Below are 19,662 nucleotides of genomic sequence, written 5' to 3' on the forward strand. Positions count from 1 at the left end.
CTCAAGTCAACAACAACAACATAAATCTGAGAAACACCCAAATCTAATTATCCATTGAAGATTTAAAGAATTTCAGGTTATATCTGGAGTCTAAACCATCTGGCTGTAGCAGTAAATCCCACACTGGTAGCTGCTAAAAACTCTAATAGGATCAATGCAAAATGATTCATGGTTGCACTGAATCAGAGGTTATACTGACAACTACCTTTTCCTACCTTTTTTTTTTTTTTTTGTCAAATCCAACAAATCCACATTTCTCATTTCAACATTTATGAAAAGCACTGCAACCTGCAATCAATCAAAACACATTATGATTATAAATAAATATTATGCACAGAAAATATGGTTGCACAGATAAATGAATAAACAAAATTTGACAAATTAAAAGCTTGGGTTATTAATATTTTCCGATGCTGTGAAGGGTTTGTTTACATCAGTGTCATTTGTAAAAAGCCTGTGTTTGTGTGGTGTCAGCTGAGAAACACAAGAGGCTGGTCAAACTGTCAACATTCATGAGCAAAAAAAAAAAGATTTAACAGAGCTGATCATAACTTTCTGTCTATAATTACAACCTATAAGAATATTAATTGCGATTGCGATGACCTTCCTTTAGTCTTCCTCCGTACTCTCCTCTGCCTCAGCTCAGGCAGCTATCAGCTCCTCTACGTGGTTGCTTTTAATGTACCATGAGTTTTCACAGATCAGCATTTTTTAATCATGCATCTTGGACATGAGATAATCTACAGGAAGACCTTAAATGAGATCAACATATATCAATGAAAACTAAAGAACGAAACCATAGTGGTTTTCCTGATAATAATCCTGCACATAAAACTGAAACGCTATAGCTTGTGACATACTGCAGATATATATGTGATAGAAAACACCAGGCCGAAATGAAAAATGAAAATCTCAAGCAAACAGCATCTGTGTATTATTATGAGTCATGTCCCTACTGCGGGATCACAGTGCTTACTGATTTAAAGATTGGAAAATGTCACATGCTGCATTTTGCTGCAGCTGCTGTCACGAGAGAGCGTGCAAATAAATGTCAGGGATGTCACACACCTCACCTGCAGCCAGCTTTTTTTTCTCCTTCCCTTGTTATTATGTGGGTTTCTGTCTGTATTAACACCGCATAAAAAAAAAAACAACAAAACAAAAAAAAGGGTTCAAATGCTCATTTATTGGAATGAAGGTAAAAACCTTATACTCCTAAATAGTACTGGCTCACTCAGATGTTTGCCTGAGGACCAATCAGCTGAGTGGCTGGACAAGAGAGCAGCCTGCAGACCCTGTTGGCATTTGAGTGCAAGTGATGACAGACGTCAACACTGTCCAATGTAAAACAGTTTAACATCAGTTATGGACCTCAGTTTACCCTGAATGTTGCATCAGTCAAACAGGGACACAGGAGTCATGTGGTGTCAGAGGTGGAAACGTTGAGAAGGTAATAAAGTAAAATAAAAAATTAATAAATTCAAAGCATTTTTTTTTTTAATTACAAAAGAGTAGACTTGTGCACATGCTGCTGTTGCAGTACAGTGCACCATACTGCACCAGCAAGAGGGTCTTCTCCTCCTATTGTTCTCGGCACAGACGCGTGTGCAGACACTCTGCCCTCTGTTATTATAAACATTTCCTGGTAGAGCGACTGTAAGCCATGCATTCATTAGAGTCATTAGTTAGAGTCCGAGGTTGGACAGTGATGGATCGTTTCTGCTGCCCCCTGGTGTTGCAGAACTGAAAATATCAACATATTGAGTCAAAGGCAGCTGGACTTGATATTTTATTTAGTATGTGATAGCTCAATGTCTCATTTCAAGACCATGGGTGTTAATCTGTTATTATAACAGCCTCCACTGTGCTGGCGCGGCAGTGAAGCGTACCAAAGCCTTGAATCTTCTTCAGGCTTTTCTAGGAAAACACAAAAATCAATTCAGAACAAGATACAGTACAAAACGTTCACTGAAAAGCTTTATTTAAAAACATAGTTGGCAGGAAAATAGTTTGAATTTGGTGAACATTGAAATAAGCCACAAAGTGCTCAGTCATCTGTACAGTGAATGTGGATTTGATGACACTTTTTCAAACCATGAAAAATATGAACACAAATGAGAAACTGCTAAAACTGTGTCAGCTCTCAAAAGTGAAGTGAGCAGAACAGAGAAAAATCATTTCTAAATTCAAATGGAAACTTCAAATGTCTCTGACTTATGAGCCAACAGAGCAGCTCTGTCGTCACAGAGAAGTGACCACTGTGTCAAGATGTGTTTTTCTTTTCAAGCATTAAAACATTATTGATCCATGTCGATGGTCCTTGACACAGGGTCCCAGCCAGTGAAGCAGGAACCTCTGCAGGCAAGAACATGAACAACACTGCTGTTCTATAGCCTACATACATCTAAATAGTAGAGCTGTCATTTTGATATGGCTTGGATTCATCAATAATCACATTAAGAATAATTATCATTCTCATCAAAAGAGGGAGATTTGGCCAATCAGCTGAGAAGAGAGTAGATCAAATACTGTACATTAAACCCTCCACATAAAAAATCCATAAAATTCTCAACAGGTTTTTGAAAAATGACCTCTGCACAATCTGTTGTACTACTCTAACAGTTTTATAAAAAAAAGTCTGATTAGATTAGATCGCCCAATTTCATTTAAAAAATAAATAATCATTTAAAGGTGGAGCAGTCAGCTGTGAAACCACTACAATAGAGCTGAGTGAATTTAAATAGGTTCTGTGTGAGCTCACTGAGTCATTTCTGGTCTTTTGTATTTTCTGTTACCATCAGTTTCTTAGCACAAAACAGTGATTGTGAATATGTGATACAAAGACTCATTTCTGACACAGAGAGGCAGATACATGGAGAGAGCAGAATATTTATCAGTGTGGAGAACCCGTCAGCTACCATCTCTGGCAGTATCACTGGTTACTACAGGTCAAGCTCTGTTGCAATGTTATGAGACAATGAGACCACATGTCGGTCTCTGAGGCTTAGATTGTTCCTCAATTGTACATCGCATTGAACAGAAGACTCTGCCACATGACTAAACTTGAATGTAAAAATATATTTTTTATGGTCAATAAATCCCATCAAAGTATTTATTGCCCATGTAGCCAAAGCCTGACACATCTTGTATATTCCTCTGAGTCACAGAGCTCCACTGTTTCCAAAAACTATTGAAAACACTCACTGGAGAACAAAATGTATATTAATCCACAGCTGAAAATAGTCCCCATTAAATGCCTTGTTTTCTCCTGTCTCAGTAACATTTGTTAAAAAAACTACAGTTTCCAGCTGTTTGAAGGAATAACTGAGACTTAAAAAAAATTAAAAAATGAAATGATATATTTGTGAGCCAAACCAGTGCCACAGACAGACTGGGGGACAAGATGACTAACACATTGCTTTTTGTGGAATTTGATGACAGCTGGGAAAACGACAGAATAACACCAGCCTTATCCAATCAAGTGTGGAGAGGTGCTGGCAGATTTAGTTGTGTTATAATTACACTGAGAATATTACACTCATCAATACCAGATCAGAATTGTGTAAGAGTCACGGAGTTGTAGCATCTGTAGCCCATTTCAGATGTGGAACTCACTCCATAAACAACAGAGTAAAAAATAAATGACTCAGTTATCAGGCATCAGTCTTCATAAAGGTTAAACCGTCATTAAAGCCAGGAGCCTGCACTTCATACACAGCATGTCAACAACTATAGAGGCCAAAACCTGACCTCATCATATCTTAACTCTGCATGGACACTACAGGACAGAATAAATTACACATGCCAGTTAGTGTGCAAGTATTGCAACTCTATCCATTGGACATACATTGAACAGACCTTCACTTTAACAGACAGGTGAAGAAATTATACAAATTCCATGTCTGAAAGATGTTTCTAAACAAACACGATAATATTCATGAAGGATTTCAGAGGAAAAAAAGAAAACTGTGGAAATGCAGCAGAGTGAAGATAAAAAAAAGAGACTTGCTCAAAGCCAAACTTTTTTGACGTGATGGTAGAGAACATTACAACCGGATATAGCTCAGAAACCAGCAGACGCACAGGTTTGATGCAGTAGACAAGTTAGAAACAATATACACAAAATATGTACACCCATATTGTTTTGTCACCCACCGATCCAGAGTAAAAATAGAAGCCATAAATCAAACTTTCACACATAGCACTTCACAAATAAACACCACTGATGCAGTAGCAATAAAAAAATAAAAAAATAAAACCAAACCACCATAGTACAATATTCATTTCAACAGGCACAGCAGAGCATTGGCAAACGTGGTGCACATTCAATGGCGTGGGTTAGCATATGGCTCTCTGATGGACCAAGTTCATTAACAAGAAGAGATGGTGAAAACTGGAACACTGCTGTCTGTCGAAACAGACACTCAAGATCCTTTCTAGAGTGAAGACTTGAGGGTGTGGGTTCCACCACCTTCAAAGCAGCAGCACATACACGATGTCCTTCAAATTGATTCGTCAACATCACCATATGGAAAAAAAAAAAGAGCTCCCACACTGCTCTTCATCACATTTGACAGGGAGTCAGGGATTGCTAAACAGCAATGAATCAAACTCCTTCAAGTATGAAGACAACAATTCAACCAACCTCACTTAAACAAGTCGTCTGTGGAAAGAGGATGAATGAACAGCTGTGTGTACAGTATCTCGTCCCTGACAGAGGAAATGATAGTGAACCCAGTTGGTTTATTTTTGGCAGCCTCACATTATTCCCCTTCATTTGATATAAACAAGTGTGAATTCAATCAAAACCAGGATAAGACTCAAAACCAGGGTACAACTGTAAGTGCTCATCTAAGTGTGACAAAAATGCAAAACACAAAATAAAAAAAAAACAAACAGAAAAATGTCTACATTCATCAATAAAACAAGATGTCATTAAGTGTTCAGCCTGGACTTAAAATCATTCAGGACAGATTCATTACACCTCTATACACATTTGACTGTCAAACTTTCAGGCCACATAAGCATGACCTAAAAAAGCCCCCACCACTTTGCATCGTCGCACTAAATGTAAAGATCAAACAACAACCAGATTTCCCTTTGGACACACAACAAGGTGTGAGTGTGCAGTGTGAGTGAGCTTCACCATATTTAACTTCTTATCTTTCAATATCTAAGCAATTATTGCTACATGTGCAAAAGTGATCCAATAAGTCATCAACCAATGTTAATTCAATTCAATCTGAAGTGCAATGCTTTCTGGGGCTTCACAGCTCTTTAACCGTCCCGTTTTACAGACAGTGCTTTAATCTGGTGGCCTCAAACTTCCTAATGCTTGATTTAAAGTCCTCATTTAAATAAAGACATGCATGTCAGGTATTCAGAAAACTCCTGCTTTTCAGCAAGGCACTGCCTCAGGATTGAAACTGGTCCCTGGATGCTGCACTTTAACTGCCCACTGCTCCCAAACACTTAGGACGGAACTATACAAGGAAACAAAGTCCTGAGAGGGATTACAGAGCTCTAACTAGTTCTAGCTTCACTTATCTTATGTCATTTTCATACATGAGCAAGTGCACTGAATGTTGCCAAAGCGAGGGCAAACAATATGATTTCTTCATTAGACCAACCTGTTTGAATATAAATTGAGCTTCATATGCTCCATACATGTCCATCAGTGGTTGCTGCACCTTCAGACATTACATTTGTAATGTACATTACATTGTAAGTTATGCTGCTGCTGCAACGCAACAATTTCCCAGTTTGGGATTATTAAAGTACTTTGATTGATTGATTGATTTGTTGACTCCTTCATGGCCACAACACCTGACTATGTAGGAACAATGAGGGTTTTCACCTCACATGGGGGAAACATGTTTGCTGTAACCACATACAGTAAATATAAGAACTCTCCCAGTCACCCGGTCATGACAAAGCACCCCCACCTTCTTCTGTCTTGTTTCCTGTGGCTTCAGCTCATCAGAACTGAGTTCAAAAAAGTTTTATAATTAGAGACCAGCTCTAACACAAAACTCTTCTTTAGAAAAAATAAAGAAAAAGGAAAAAAAAAAAGAACTCCTTCACATGGAAATGTGTCACAGGTGGACAGCACAGATCTGCTTCACTGCTCCGCACAGCAGTCCAGCCTGGATGGTTGCTTAGAGATGTGCCCGACTGAGCAGCAGTAACAGTCTTTGACTCACAGAGGACTCTGTTGGTCTGATCTTTACAGATGTCTACTGTATGTTGGCATCACTTGGGTGGAGAGGGCCATATGGGGAGGGGATGGGCCTCTGTGTTGAAGACATACTTGTCTAGACTGAGCAGCTCCATGTCGTCAGAGAAGAGCAGATACAAGTACTTCAGTGTCTCACCCAGAAAGAAACTCTCCATCTTGTCCCGGGGCCCGGGGCTAACAGGGTCACGGACGTTGTTGATGGATGTGTAGCCACCGCCAGAGACCTGCAGCAGAGGTCAGAGGTCAAAGGTTTAATGATGCAGAAAAAAATAACAATGAGAGTGCAAGTTGAACTTTCCCTAAGCTGCCAGATGTTTTACACCTAAAAACCCACTAATCAGTGAAATCAAGAGCAAGATCGACTGTCATATTTTCTTAACCTTGGTCTGACATAATGACCTGGTCTTCTTTTCTGTCCACAGTGATTTTTGCTGTTGGAATAAATCTTTGTCACCTGAATCTTAAATTTTAGTACCCCACCTGAGCTGCCAAAGCAAAGCAATATCAAAATAAACATTTTAGTTGATTTTAGTCGACCCTCATGCAGTATTATACGGCTCATTTTTATACACTCTAATTTAATTGGCTGGATAATTAAAGGAGGTGATTAAACTAAAGTACCTTAGTGTACTTATTGAAGCTCTGCAGTATGTCCCATCCCCAGTCTCTGTACTTAGTGTCCTTGGTGAATCTATACATGTAGAACAGACTTTCCACCGTCTCTGGTCTCAGCAGGTTGTGTCTGTCTGCAGGCTGGAGGATACAGAGGAAGTTACCAATAAATATTACAATTAATATCAGTACATCATATCATATATCATATCATATCATATCATATCATCAGTGAATGATCTGTTTTTTAGTTTGAACCAGGCACAGTGACTGAAAATAATTGAGAATAATTTTAAGGCTCCTATGAAAAAAGCAACACCAGTGAGTTAAGATTAAATACAAGACAGATTCAAAACTCAGTGAGTAACAGCTGGACAGCAGTGGCACACAGATGTTTATGCTTCCTTTACTTTGAGTAAATTCAATTGTTGAGAGCGTCATGGTGAGATTAGTTATGGCTCCAAGTGAAGAAACAAAGAAACAAAAACAAAAAAAAAAAAGTTTTTAAAACATCCTGGGGTTGAATATGACTGCTAACTTTGACATAAAATATGAAAGTTCTTCATCCTGGAGTTCAGTTAATGGAAGCACTACTTATTTCTCAGACAGGGATTCAAGTTAATAAAACTGAAAAATACAAGGAATAAGGTTTATGAAAAGCCTGTCTGTACAGGTAATTCCTCAGCTGTCAAATAAGAGTCCAGACTAATAACAACTCTGCCAGGCCCCAAGGCTGCACAACAACCTTCACCTCTTTATGATGATTTCCTCAACTTCAACTTTTTTTTACATGAGAATTCTTTTCATTTCTTGTTTTGTTTGACCTCACCAGAATGAAAGCATCTATAACCGAAACCTACATCTTTCTGTGTGCTGAAAACCAAACATCCAAGGACATGCAGCCACAGGAAAAACATATTTTTGATCAGGGGGGTTTTTAACAAATGTTCCCCATTGCAAGCCGTGACGAGCTCACTCACTGATTTACTCATCAGAAACAAATGAATTAAGTAGTCCTGATCTGACATCAGTTTCCTTAGCTTTTAATCCTAGAAATGTAAAACGCTCCTGAAATATTTAACTACAATTACCACATAAACCTTGCTTCCACTAAATGTCAAGTTTCAGTTCAAATCCATGTCAGTCCAGACTCATATAATATATGTAGTAAAGAGTTTAAAAGAATTTAATACAAAGTGTACTCTGAACAGTGATTTTGCAGAATTTTATATATTAGTGTCAGCCGACACGACAGACAACCCAAAAGTATAATATAGTAACATCTGTCACTAAGGTATAAAAAGAGTTGGAACCACTACTGGTGCCTTGTGTATCTGTTCAATTACTTAATCCACTGAAAAGGTCAGCGGAGTTAGCTTACATATAGGCTATATCACATTACATATAGGCTATAATTTATAGTACATACACACCTAAAACAGACACACAAATAACCCCTATAGGTAATAGAGGTAACAAAAACACCTATTCAAAGATGTTGTACATAGAAATTGGGGAGTCAAACAAAAGATATAAAAAATGAAAATATTATTAATAAAATGACAATTTAAAATAAAATAAAGAAGACAAAAGCCACACATCTGCCATTAGCCTCACCTTGACAATAACATCGCGCCCGTCACTGGCCTGGAGACCGAAATGTGCGATCTCTGGGCTCAGCCCAGTCTCCATCTTTGTGTACATCTGGTGACAGGTCTCCATCAGCTGCACTGCCAGGTCCATGTGGTCCCCTGGAAGGTTGTTGTGGGCCCCCAGCGCCAAGGTTCCTGGCAGGAAGCACACCAGGTGATCCTGTAGAGAAGTGACACAGGGGGATCAATCATGAAGTAACAGACTGAGAGAGATATGAGATCAGAGATGAGAGCTGGGATTGACTGGACTGGCTAACAGAGACAAACACTGCCTGCACATGAGTTTGAACACCAACAAAAGGCTCAAAAGCTGATTGATTCAACAAGACAGTCATTGTGTGTAGATGTTCATCAAGTGGCAGTGTGATATACTCTTTTATGACAATTCATGTGCTCTGCATGGTACATCCAAAACGCAGTAAGCCTACTGCATGTCCAGGTCCTAGTTTAATCAAAGGCTCTGTGACCCCCTGACAACCCCTGTATTTCACACACTGATTTTTAGTGAGCATCTCTACCATCTTAGCGTTGAAGCGGTTGTGGGACAGTTCTCCAACAAAGGTCAGTTTGCTGGGCCCCGTCTGTTTCACAAGGTGTTTTTTCACTCCCTCCACAGCCTGCAGGTAGTCCTCCAACAGGCTGCATCAAACACACATAAACATGGAAATATTACACATGTAACAGTCAATATTATACTACACATATAGTGTAAAGGAATCCTGAGATTCGGTTTGGGGCTGCCATTATGACTGACATATATCACGATACAGCCAATAGTGTACATGAAGGATCACATATAAAATACTTTAAATGACGCTTAATGCATTGCAGTGACTTCCACTCTGACGCAGTACATCAGACAAAAGTCTCCACATGCTTGAAACAAAAATTTCAAAGACTCTTTTCGTCTCATTTTAAATCCAATTTACTGGCAGTAGATAATAAAACAGAATCATATCATCACAATATGATTCATGACTTGTAGCTCATAAGAACCCAACTATTTACAGTGATTGTCATGTCATATTATCCTCAATGTGTCTTCATATGCATTTTGAAACATTATGAAATGCTGAGCTAAATCTCTGAAGTGATTCATATACTGTGACTACACTAAGTTTTCTTTTCTCTGGCTCTGTTGTTCCATCGTTTAAATCTTTTGCAATTTTGAGATCAGAAATGTGAATCTGAACTCACTCGTCTTCTGTTTTGCCTCCTTGGAGCCACTGTTTAAGCAGGTATTCATAGTAGCTGTCTGCCCTGGCACCGAGTGTGAAGACTCCTTTGTGCGTGAACTGGCCACTGTTGGTGTTGATGAACATGGGCACCAGGCCGTCATGTTTGCCTGGCAGATTGTGGACCAGCTTCATTACCTCATTCACAACCTCCTGGCGAAGATAAAACACAGAAGCAATGACATTACTGCCGAGACATGAGATAATGAACCCGAGCTTCACTTTACTTACTGCTCATGTGTTTGAAAAAGACTGTTTTAAGCTATTTATCATTGGAAAATCATTAGCAATTTCACACTTTGATGAAATTGGGCTCATCAAAAGCTATGTCCCAGAGGGCTGGCTCAGGTTATGACAGATATTATTCAACTTCCTGTCAGGCTGGGTTGAAAATCTTCAGGCGCGAGTTCTCATTTGTGGAATCACTCATACACTGACAACATGATGGATTTAAAGTGAATCCTAGGTCATGCTTGTCACTTCAATCACACCAGTGTTTGTGAGCTGTGCTTAATGTCTCACTTTAACTGAACTGAAACCCTCCATCTGAACCCAGGAAATATTCATATCAACTGCCGCCAATCTTTCTTCAGTCCATCACAGAGAACTGTATTAATGCCAAATCTAATTATTACACACACACACACACACACACACACACACACACACTGACCTGGTACTGTGGCTCCTGGGTGAGGCGGCTCAGCTCTCTGAATTCCAGCTGAATGCTCGTCACCTCGGCCAGCGTGCTGTCTGACGTCCAGCGAGGGGGGTGGGCTGTCCCCTTCCCGATGTTGACGTCTGAAAATGGGATCTTTGAGGGAGTTTTGAAGGCAGGCATCAACCTGGACCCGAGATCTTTCTTTAAGTGGGAAGAAGAACAGAGATAAATGGACTAGTTCTGTGGAATCTATTTACAGTGTCATTACCACAAGTGTGAAGACACCAGTGACTGAAGTGAGGCAGAGGAGGAACAGTGAATAAATCGAAACTAATCAACTCTACAATGTAGTTTACAAACAAGCTACAAGTGTTATCTTCTTGTCCATTTCAACATGGTGTCTTAAAGCTCTACACTGCGTCATTATGCTCTAAAACAACTGCACTACATAAGAAAACAGACACTATGAATGAACTATGACTGTCTGTTATGGGCTGACTCACTGCTTTGTCAAGAAAGAGCTGGTCTCCTGTTAGATGGTAGGTACTCAGCAGGCCCCCGAGGATACGGATGGTTGTCTCAAAAAGATTCACGTCCACATTCTTGCTGAAGGTGAGCTCTTTCTCTACCCAGGTCTTCGCTTCTTCAAACTCTGTGTGGAGTGAGGCAGAGCACACAAGTGAGACGGAGAAAGAGAGGATAAGAAAGAACCACATTTCATTCATTTAACATGGTGGTTTGAAGATGTTTGTGTGTAAAGAGTTTTGCCTCCAGTGAGGTGATGACGTGGTCTAAAAGAAAATTCCACTAATTAGCATCACACTCCTCTAACAGAATCACAATCGAGTTATTTTCTTTTTTTATTCCATAAATTGCACCTACATTACCCACAATGCAACTGGAGTCCTGACTGAGTGTGCTAGTTGCTTTGAGCTACTAAGCAACGAGGAGCAGGCTACAGAAATCTGCTCATTTCTTTTAAATCCACATCCCTTCATTTTCAACCTTGAAGTCTTCAAACTCAGCTCTGACTCATTAGACCTCACACAGCTCCCTCTGGAGCCATAAGACGATTTATACATTTTTTCCACATGTGTAGTGGAACACCTGTAAACAGACTAAATTCAGTGAAGCTTCCCCTTTGCAAAGCTAACCTTTAGCAATGGCACAGTTACCTACATAGTGTATAAAATGGACAGATGTGAGTTGATGCAGCTCAAATTTTGGCAAAGACACATCTGTGCAAGTTGAAAAAGTTTAACAAAAAAAAACGAAATCATTTTGGTAACAAAACAAAACTCTATAACACATCTCTATACCGGTATCATATTTAACAGAAGAATAAAAACATCAGAGAGGTAATATGTGACATACAATACCTTCTTTTAGGCCCATAATCCACATCGTGTCCAGAGAATCAATGAGCGTCAGACCCAGTCCGAACCACTCGCCAAAAGACTTGGAAATGGGCTTGAGCTCATCGTGACCCCAGGCGTAGTCTTTATAGCCCTTCCACGCGTGTCTGAAGGCGTCACGTACTGCCTCCAGTCTGTCCACTTTTCCAGTGGAAACTACAAACAACAAGCCCACAAAGGAATGAATAAGAAATGAAAGTGTAATCTTAAAAGTCTGTGTTTCCTCTAGGAAGCTTGTCTCTACAGTGCACAACTCATTTTCTAATTATTTTCAGCAGGCAGAATATTCTGTGTCATGTGTTGACGCTGCTGCTTTGAGCACAGCAGGGCTTTATCCTGCAAGTTAGAAATGTTCAAACTTTAAGTTAGAAAAAGGTCCTGGGCTTTAAACAGCATACACCGGTGGAGCTAGCCAAAGTTAAGTTAAAGAATCTGTCTAAGGGGAAATATGAAACCCGAAAAGTTTGAACTTTTCTCAGCTCCTTCCTACATAACTCCAGACTTCCAAAGACAAAACCTTCTGGCTTCTCTGTTTTACAACACTGTTATCTCTGGGTTTTGGACTGTTGATCAAACAAAACAAGACATTTGAGGACTTTAATTTGTGATGGACATATTTAACATTTTATAGACTGAATAAATAATTGTTAGTTTCAGACCTTATACTTTAATTTCTCATGTTCACTTGCCGTATAAAGCTCTGGGTAAGAAGTACTGACCTTCCAGTGGGACAGCATCAGCAGGCTTGGCTGGAGGCGCTGCAGCTTCTTTCTCATTGGCTGAAGGTGGAGGCTCAGTGGCCTGGTCGGCTTCAATCATCGCTCCTCTCCAGCTGCGTGACAAACAGAAAAACTTATCAGATACCCATCAGACACCTGAATTATTTATAACCGCTTCTTTGATGCGTTTATTTCAAAAACAGCTGCTGGGGTCTGCTACAGGGCCTTGGTGCAGCTGGAAAATGTCTGATTCTGATCTTCTGAGCAATATCGGTTAACACGTCATCTCAGCTGTTCCAAAACAGGTCTTTTGTACATTTATTTATAGGGGAAAAAGCAAACAAACAGATCACCTGACAATCTTCTTTTCTTTGTCCTCATCCTCTCCTCCTCCATCTTGAACCACGTCTTGCTCTTGCTTTTCCCCACCGACCGTGTCTGAAACGTTTCCATCTTTCTGCAGGCTTGGTGGTCCTCTCTTGTTTGGAAATGTCTTTTTCTGCGGATAAACAAACAACTAGAGCTAGAAACAGGGGACAACATGAACACCTCATGGCAAAGGACTAATAAATGTGTGAGCCACAGGTCATTACACCATCAAGACACATGTTTTACAAGCTGAATATTCCAGACCCATAACTAATGTCATGAGGATTTGTGAACAGAGCCACTTTTATGTTTTAATTTGTTGTTGATTGATGTCACTGACATAAACACAAGTCTAACCTTAGTGGGAGGTTTTGCTAGAATGGGGATGTTTGGTCCTCTGGGCTCTGCCACAGCATCTGGATCTACAGCTGGTCCCACATCTGGCCCCGCCACAGGTGCAGGAGCTTTATCTGCTACTGGACCCAACACAGGCTTCACACCTGGAGGGACGCCCCTCAGCTCTCTGTCATTCAGCTCCAGCCAGTCCTCCCTGTCAGACACCCCTACACACACAGAACGAACAAGAAAACAAGCTGAGATTACGACAGCTCACTATACTGAGTATTGTAGCTGTTGTTACATTACGAGCCTAATGCTGTCTGACTGAACACATTATAGCATTAAAACTGACTTGTCACAGAGATGGCTGCAGATGAAGATGGACCTTGTCTTCCACACAGACCCTGACCAAGTCTGGGCAGGCATACAATATATGCTGCTTCACCAAAAGCTGAGTTTTTTCTGTCTGCACTAAAACTCAAGGAGCTTTCACATTTATCTGCTCGCGAGAGAGATTTTTGAAAAGCTTGTGGGTGTAAAAAAACACAGTGGCTGAGAGATTTAGCCAAGTGTACGTGGTCTGAAAATCAAATATAACACATGCAGAAGAATTCAAGAGTTAAAGGAAGCAGCTGCACCCAAAAACTAATCTAAAAAACAGGGTCTCCAAACACAACAAAACAGGCAATCCAACTCACCAGCCTCCACTAGTCATGGAGCAAGACCATTAGAGTTAATGACAGACTTGTCTCTGCCTGCGGGTGTGGGAGCACAGTATTGTGTGGGCATTGTTTACCTCCCCATTGCTTAGTGATGCTTGGATAGGACAGCAGTCCAAATATGAGCAGCACAGCCAGCAGGAACAGGATGAGGCTTCGCTGGAGCCGAGACAGCTGCTTCCATTTCTGTAGGCAGACAAACAAACAGAACTTACCTCATTTAATCACAGCTAACCACTCCAAATTCATGAGCAATTGTCAGCAGGTTCTATCATCGTCCCCTTCTTAAATATCTGAAAAAGCTTTGTGCTTCCTTCAAAAAGAGCAGGGTGAAAGAAAGAGGGAGAGGCCTAATGACCTTCCTTTATGTAGCTTACCCTGTACAAACTAAACATCTCTCTCCACCCGATGTGCTAAGCTCAGTGGGAGCTCACAAATAACTAGTTCAAGCCAGCAGTGCAGAGGGAGGGACAGAGTCAGGCATTTCTCGGGAGAGGAGACAAACAGGCAGGCTGGTACCAACTCTAATTAACACCTGTGCAACACCATGAAACTATTGAGCCATCGCCTGCGAGCTGTGACGGAGCACACAACAGACTTTATCTCAGGAGACGTTTTCATTTTACTTTGCCATAGTTCATTTAACACAACAGCATGAGAACATTCAGTACAGCCCAATGGTACGTCTTCAAAAATGTGCTTTTTTTTCTTAACACTGGGTGTGGAATCACCAGAAATCTCATGATGCAGTGTTATACTCTGAAAAACTGTGATAGACTCAGATTTGCAATGAGACAAACAAGCAAAAGGTCAAAAGCTACTAAACCTTGAGTTTAGAATATGTTATTACAGGAAACTTCTCTCTTTACACCTACTAAATATGAGGACAGCAATATAGTTATAATGTAGATGTTATATTTCTTTCTTTAAAGTTGACAGTGTTCAGTGAAGAAGAGACAAATATTCATGTTCTGTATCTGCATTGAGCTGGATGCAGGAGAGTCACTGAGCAGGCTGCCTGTTGAAACTCAGAATCACTCACATACATACCAATGAGAATCAGCTTCCACCTGACACGCATGTCCGAAGGAAACCAGTGTGACGAGTGGGAAAGTATCCACTGCAGTCCTTTTCGCTGTGTGTGGAGCAACACTGAGCCAACAAGCCACTCAAAGCAGCATGATTTGCAGAGAAAGATTCTCTGAGGAACCATAAACAGTCATCAAATTTGAACACATGTACAGGGGAGTGCTGAGCCAGATCCCCATCACTACTATAAAGCTGGATTTATAGAAGAAATGTCTGTTGATATACTGCCCAAATAAAATGTTATACATCAGTCGATGGAAACGCTGGTTTGCCTTTTCAACTCATACAGAATGAAATCCCTTGATGAGAGCTGACCATGCTGGTTTTAGTTTTTATGAAAAGATGATTTTTTTTTTTTTTTTAATGGAAGATGATTGATCCTGATGATTAAAGAAGTACTTTTCTTTAGAATGTTTTTGAAAGTTAAATTTTATACCAGTTCTAGGATTGCAAAAAAGACGCAAAGCTGTAAAATAAAGGAAGGTAAAATCATTGCAGCTTATTTTTAATCACAACCTCTTTTTTTAACTAAACATGGACACTGATTTCAAAATTAGGTGTTAACAGATGGACCAACTGTGTTTATAATAAAGCCAATTTGTTAGTGGACAAAAACATGTTTTAGGCCATATATTGTAAAACTAAAAGGAACACACATCAGTATATTATGCATGTCCAAATACCTGCACCCACTGTTTTCTGTGCAGCCCCACATACCTGTGGTGTCTTGATATGCATCGCTGCATGTGGTTGTGCATCAGGATACACCACTGTCCCATTTCTCAACATCGACGAACTTTTGACTCTCCAGAAAAATCAGCAATTTTATGGCAATTTCTCCAGAGAATGAAACATCACTGCTACTGTTCCCTGACAATTACTTCTGTATGTATGGTGTGCTCAGTGTGCGCTACGGGTGTCAGATGATATGACATGGCTGGTGTGTGTTACAGAGCAGAGAAATCTCTCACTGCTTGTTGAAAAAATAAAACTTTTGATCTGCTACAAGCAACCATCTTATCTTCTAACAGTATTTCCATCTAAGACCGCTGAACTGATAAAATTGCATTTATTACACAGAACAATTCAGTAAATAACCGAGGTAGTTTCAGTAAGACTGAGGTTGTAAGACCAGTTGAACAAGGATGAAAAAGGAAACCTGTGAACAATGCAGCAGTGTTTCAAATCCCCCACAGAAGGAATAGCAAACAAAAGTAGGAGATGTGATATGATAACAGTAATATAATATACCTGTAAAACCTCAGTATCAAAACCAAGAAAGAAGACGAGGTTGCTCATTGTCATAGGGCAAAAGCAGGTGAGGGAGGTGTAAGAAATTTGAAAATAAAGAAAACAAGATGAAAGAAAATGTGCGAGGAGGCATAAGAAAGACAGTGAGATGAACAGAATTCGTTTTATCTTCCTGTTGTGAACAGACACGTAATGTGCTCAGGGGAGGCTTTTATCAGAGGAGTTTGAAAGTTCAGGCTGCTTCACAACAAAGGAAATGTAAGAAAGGAAGACTGAAACCCAGGAATCGATTTGTCACAAAGGCAGATACATTTCATAAAGACAGAGATAATCTATCTCAGTGAAGTCATCAGAAACAACACCAGCCTGCAGCTCAAGGCTTTCCACAGTGCTGACAATCAGTCACAACTGAGCAACCCCTCAACCTATGAGAAAATACATATACAGTGATTTATAAGAAATTAGAATTTTCTGTGCTGTTTATATCAAGTATAGTTATCCCTTCAATACCTCTGCTGTATTATATTAGGCTATTATAATCTGTGTTGGAAATCAATGAGCAGGACTTCTTTATGGCAGTATTTGATTTACAGGGTTGCTGCATCAATATAATGAGCTTGATTTCTCCAGCATTTAACTCTCCAAAGCATCTGGTTACTTTCTCATTAAACAGTTTCTCAATTAATTTCCTACAATAAACCATAACTCTGTGATTGAGCTGTGCATGGACCTCAGATGCAGATAAGAGCCTTGTGTGACTATGACAATCTGTCACAGCGTTTCTAGTGACATTTTGTCAAACACAAGCTAATGATCTTGCATCAAACTCAGAGCTTGTGTGTCAAAGTGGTAAAAGTCAGTTCTGTCTAGAGCCATGAGCTAAAGGACAGTCCTGCAGGACCACTCACCCTCCAGCAGGACTGTCTGCGGTGCTTGCCGTTGTTGTAGGAATGACTGTGCGGATCACTGAGTGTCAGAGAGATGAAGTCCTTTCTGGAAGGTGGATACATCCTCTGATCGGGGCAGACAGTTGAAGGTCATAGACGCTGCACTCAGAAAAATGAAAACCACAGTTAGAGTTACTATGACTACTACATACATACAACTAACTTCAACCCACGCGTCTCATATAAAATACAGCAAGGCTGATAGTTGTTTGTGCATTAGACTTTTCATATTTCTGTTGTGATTTAATGTCACTTGAAAACATATTCATCACCACCCCCTTCAGCACCATGGACAGCAGACGATAACCAGCTCATTACTTTTGAGTGATCTAACAACTTATAAAACACAGTTTGATTGTTATGGGCACACAGGGATTAATTCAGTGTAGTGATGTTCCTTCAAGTGTCCACGTAGTCTCTGTTGAGCTTTATCAGTCACTACAGGTAAGTGAAGAAACACAGTAACATAGGCTGCTTCGTAATTCGTGCACACTACTTCAAAAGTCTTTCTGGTGTAGCTGACATCTTAAAAAATGGGATTTTAAGAATGCACGCAATAATGCATCCTACGAGTAAGTCATTTACAGCAAGAAGCTTACAAGCTAACTGGGCTAATCTGCAGCCTTTAACCCGTTTTCACTGACACGCTGTTTAAACACGCCGGCAAATCACAAAGAAGTCAGACATCCAGCTGCCCCCCCCCCCCCCCCCCCTCACCTTTGTGCCTGGTTGGCTGCCTCTCAGCGACGTTATCCCACCTGAAAGCTAAGCAGCTGTTAGCTAGCTGCGGGAGGCTTAGCTTGCTCCCGGGCTTGTTTCTGAATGGGAAGCGACACTGTCCGGCTGTCAGACGGACCAACACGTAGCACACAGGCTCGTCCGACTGTCACGCAAAAAGAACCGCTGCTACATGAAATGACACACGAACTAAACTCGGGGAAACATGGCTGTAGTTAGCGCCTGGGAAGCCAAAGACAAATGCGGAAATGTAAAAGCTGGCGAGAGATGACGATGTACGTCACATGACGTGTCCACGTGTTCTGACGGCTTCAGCATTAACCCTTTACAACCCATCGACATATAACTTCAGCCTGAACTGTTTTAGTGCTGCAGGAGGTGGCATGTCTATATGTGTTTTTAAAAGGCTTTTAATTCAAAAACTCCCCTCTGCAGAGAAATCTTCGTAAAAGATCTATTTTACTTTAAGTAAATATCCATTTTTAATCACTTGGATTTGGAAATCACTCTGTGTAGTTGAATTTCATAGTTGCCAGTAGAGATGTTTTTACATTTTTTACACGTTCAGCTGACTAAAAAACACTGTCAGTGGATTACACCGGCAATTAACTGGAATTATTTAATTTAAACACTGTCGAACAAGCGCCTTCTAAAGAATCAAGTTTCATATCACTTCCTTTGTAGGAAATGATAAGAAACTACAGGGAAAACAATATCACAAATACAAGTCTTCGACTCTGAGCAATACATTTTATTATTTAAGACTATTCAATTACATTTAAAGGCCAGCTTCACCAACACTTTTACTGCAACTATTACTTCTACTGTACTGTTAATGCTACTGCTAACACTGCTTTTATTGTAACTATCTGCCAAGACTGCAGCCACAGCGACAACTAACTGTGCTGCTGCTTCTGCTGCTTCTGCTGCTTCTGCTGCCTGCTGCTTCTGCTGCCTGCTGCCTGCTGCCTGCTGCTTCTGCTGCCTGCTGCTTCTGCTGCCTGCTGCCTGCTGCCTGCTGCTTCTGCTGCTTCTGCTGCTTCTGCTGCCTGCTGCTTCTGCTGCCTGCTGCTTCTGCTGCTTCTGCTGCCTGCTGCTTCTGCTGCTTCTGCTGCTTCTGCTGCCTGCTGCCTGCTGCCTGCTGCCTCTGCTGCCTGCTGCCTGCTGCTTCTGCTGCTTCTGCTGCCTGCTGCCTGCTGCCTGCTGCCTCTGCTGCCTGCTGCCTGCTGCCTGCTGCTTCTGCTGCCTGCCAACTTCTGAGGCTCAGCGTTCTGCACGTGAAAGAAAGCCAGCAGCCACGGGGACAGGAAGAGGCAGCTGAATCAGCTACAACACCAATGCAAGATCCTGCCTCTCGCCCTGCCAGGTGTACCCCTGTGAAAGAGGAGCTGAGTTTACCTCAACTAGCTGCAGTGTGGTTCCTTACATTACCTCTACATCACCTCCACCAGGGAGGTAGTGTTTTCACTCGTGTCTGTCTGTTTGTTTGTCAGCAGGATTAGGCAGTGCATGGATCTCAGATGCAGAAGTGATTTGCACCTAACTTGGTGGAGGGTTGGGGCAAGAGCCAGGAAGGAAGCCATTAAATTTTGGTGCCGATCTGATTGATGATTTTTTTTTTTTTTTATCACTTTCCTTGACATTGCGAGATTGCATTTTTGTCAATTTATCAGGAAAG

At 40.8% G+C, this 19,662-nt stretch overlaps 1 protein-coding gene across 1 annotated transcript; it reads right to left on the reverse strand.

Annotated features, from left to right (window-relative positions):
• Positions 1–1,963: 1,963 nt before the first annotated feature.
• Positions 1,964–18,237, reverse strand: man1b1a (mannosidase, alpha, class 1B, member 1a). Its single transcript, XM_071466173.1, has 14 exons — positions 17,964–18,237; positions 17,208–17,345; positions 14,037–14,145; positions 13,259–13,464; positions 12,886–13,031; positions 12,533–12,645; positions 11,778–11,969; positions 10,902–11,050; positions 10,411–10,599; positions 9,700–9,890; positions 9,021–9,141; positions 8,468–8,662; positions 6,860–6,991; positions 1,964–6,462 (listed from the first exon to the last, which is right to left on the reverse strand). Exons 2-14 carry the CDS (start codon positions 17,307–17,309, stop codon positions 6,253–6,255), a joined length of 2,055 nt encoding a protein of 684 aa, XP_071322274.1. The 5' UTR covers positions 17,310–17,345; positions 17,964–18,237; the 3' UTR covers positions 1,964–6,252.
• Between the last annotated feature and the right edge of the window lie 1,425 nt (positions 18,238–19,662).

The sequence above is a fragment of the Trachinotus anak genome, unplaced genomic scaffold (genome assembly GCF_046630095.1).
Source record: "Trachinotus anak isolate AG129_WGS33_773 ecotype Australia unplaced genomic scaffold, CSIRO_AGI_Tana_v1 ptg000028l, whole genome shotgun sequence".
Classification (NCBI taxonomy): Eukaryota; Metazoa; Chordata; class Actinopteri; order Carangiformes; family Carangidae; genus Trachinotus; species Trachinotus anak.

Coding starts and splice junctions, on each gene's coding strand:
- man1b1a (XM_071466173.1), bottom strand. CDS start 17,309: ATGTATCCACCTTCCAGAAAGGACTTCATCTCTCTGACACTCAGTGAT. Junction 13,032..13,258: donor TAGCAAAACCTCCCACTAAG/GTTAGACTTGTG, acceptor GTTTATCCGCAG/AAAAAGACATTTCCAAACAA. Junction 12,646..12,885: donor AAAGAAAAGAAGATTGTCAG/GTGATCTGTTTG, acceptor TTTGTCACGCAG/CTGGAGAGGAGCGATGATTG.